A 505-nucleotide genomic window follows, 5' to 3' on the forward strand; every position below is an offset into this window, starting at 1 on the left:
GGGGGAAGGCACCTTGTCAATCTTGCCCTTGCGGTAGACGTAGCTGCCGGCGATCTGCTTGAACTCCAGGTAGCGGACGACATCGGTGAAAATGAGGATGTCGACGAGCTCCTCCGAGGCAAGCATCAGCTTCGGGATGAGGTCGATGTTGTAGTCGCGGTCGGTACCGAGGGAGGAGGGGGGAGTGCCCTTGTCGAAGGTGGTGTACAGCTGGGAAAGGGTCATCGAGGCGGACTCGCCACCATAGTAGTTGTTGCTGTCCAGGTGCAGGACCTGCGCGCGCACGGAGAGGAAGAGGGGGACCGTGGAAGGTGAGCAAAGTGGGGAAGGTGCCGCAGAGGGGGGAACGTCCAGGGAGGGGGCGGGCGCACCTTCTTCCCCTGGGTGGAGAGGATACCACTGAGAATGCACTCAGTGAGGCCGGTGCCAATCACAACAATATCGTAGCTATCGTCCTGGATGAATGGGCAGTGGGGATGTTAGAGACGGAGGGAAAGGGGGGGGG

The 505-nt window shown here is 60.8% G+C and overlaps 1 protein-coding gene across 1 annotated transcript in view; it reads right to left on the reverse strand.

Annotated features, from left to right (window-relative positions):
- Positions 1–225, reverse strand: part of H696_02370 (hypothetical protein) — a gene marked incomplete at both ends in the record, with an annotated part of 2,203 nt that extends 1,978 nt beyond the window's left edge. The window contains one exon of the mRNA XM_009496271.1: positions 13–225. Coding sequence (XP_009494546.1) covers positions 13–225 — 213 coding nt within the window. The remainder of the gene's footprint in view (positions 1–12) is intronic.
- Positions 226–505: the final 280 nt, after the last annotated feature.

The sequence above is a fragment of the Fonticula alba genome (assembly GCF_000388065.1).
Source record: "Fonticula alba strain ATCC 38817 unplaced genomic scaffold supercont2.3, whole genome shotgun sequence".
NCBI classification, from domain to species: Eukaryota; order Rotosphaerida; family Fonticulaceae; genus Fonticula; species Fonticula alba.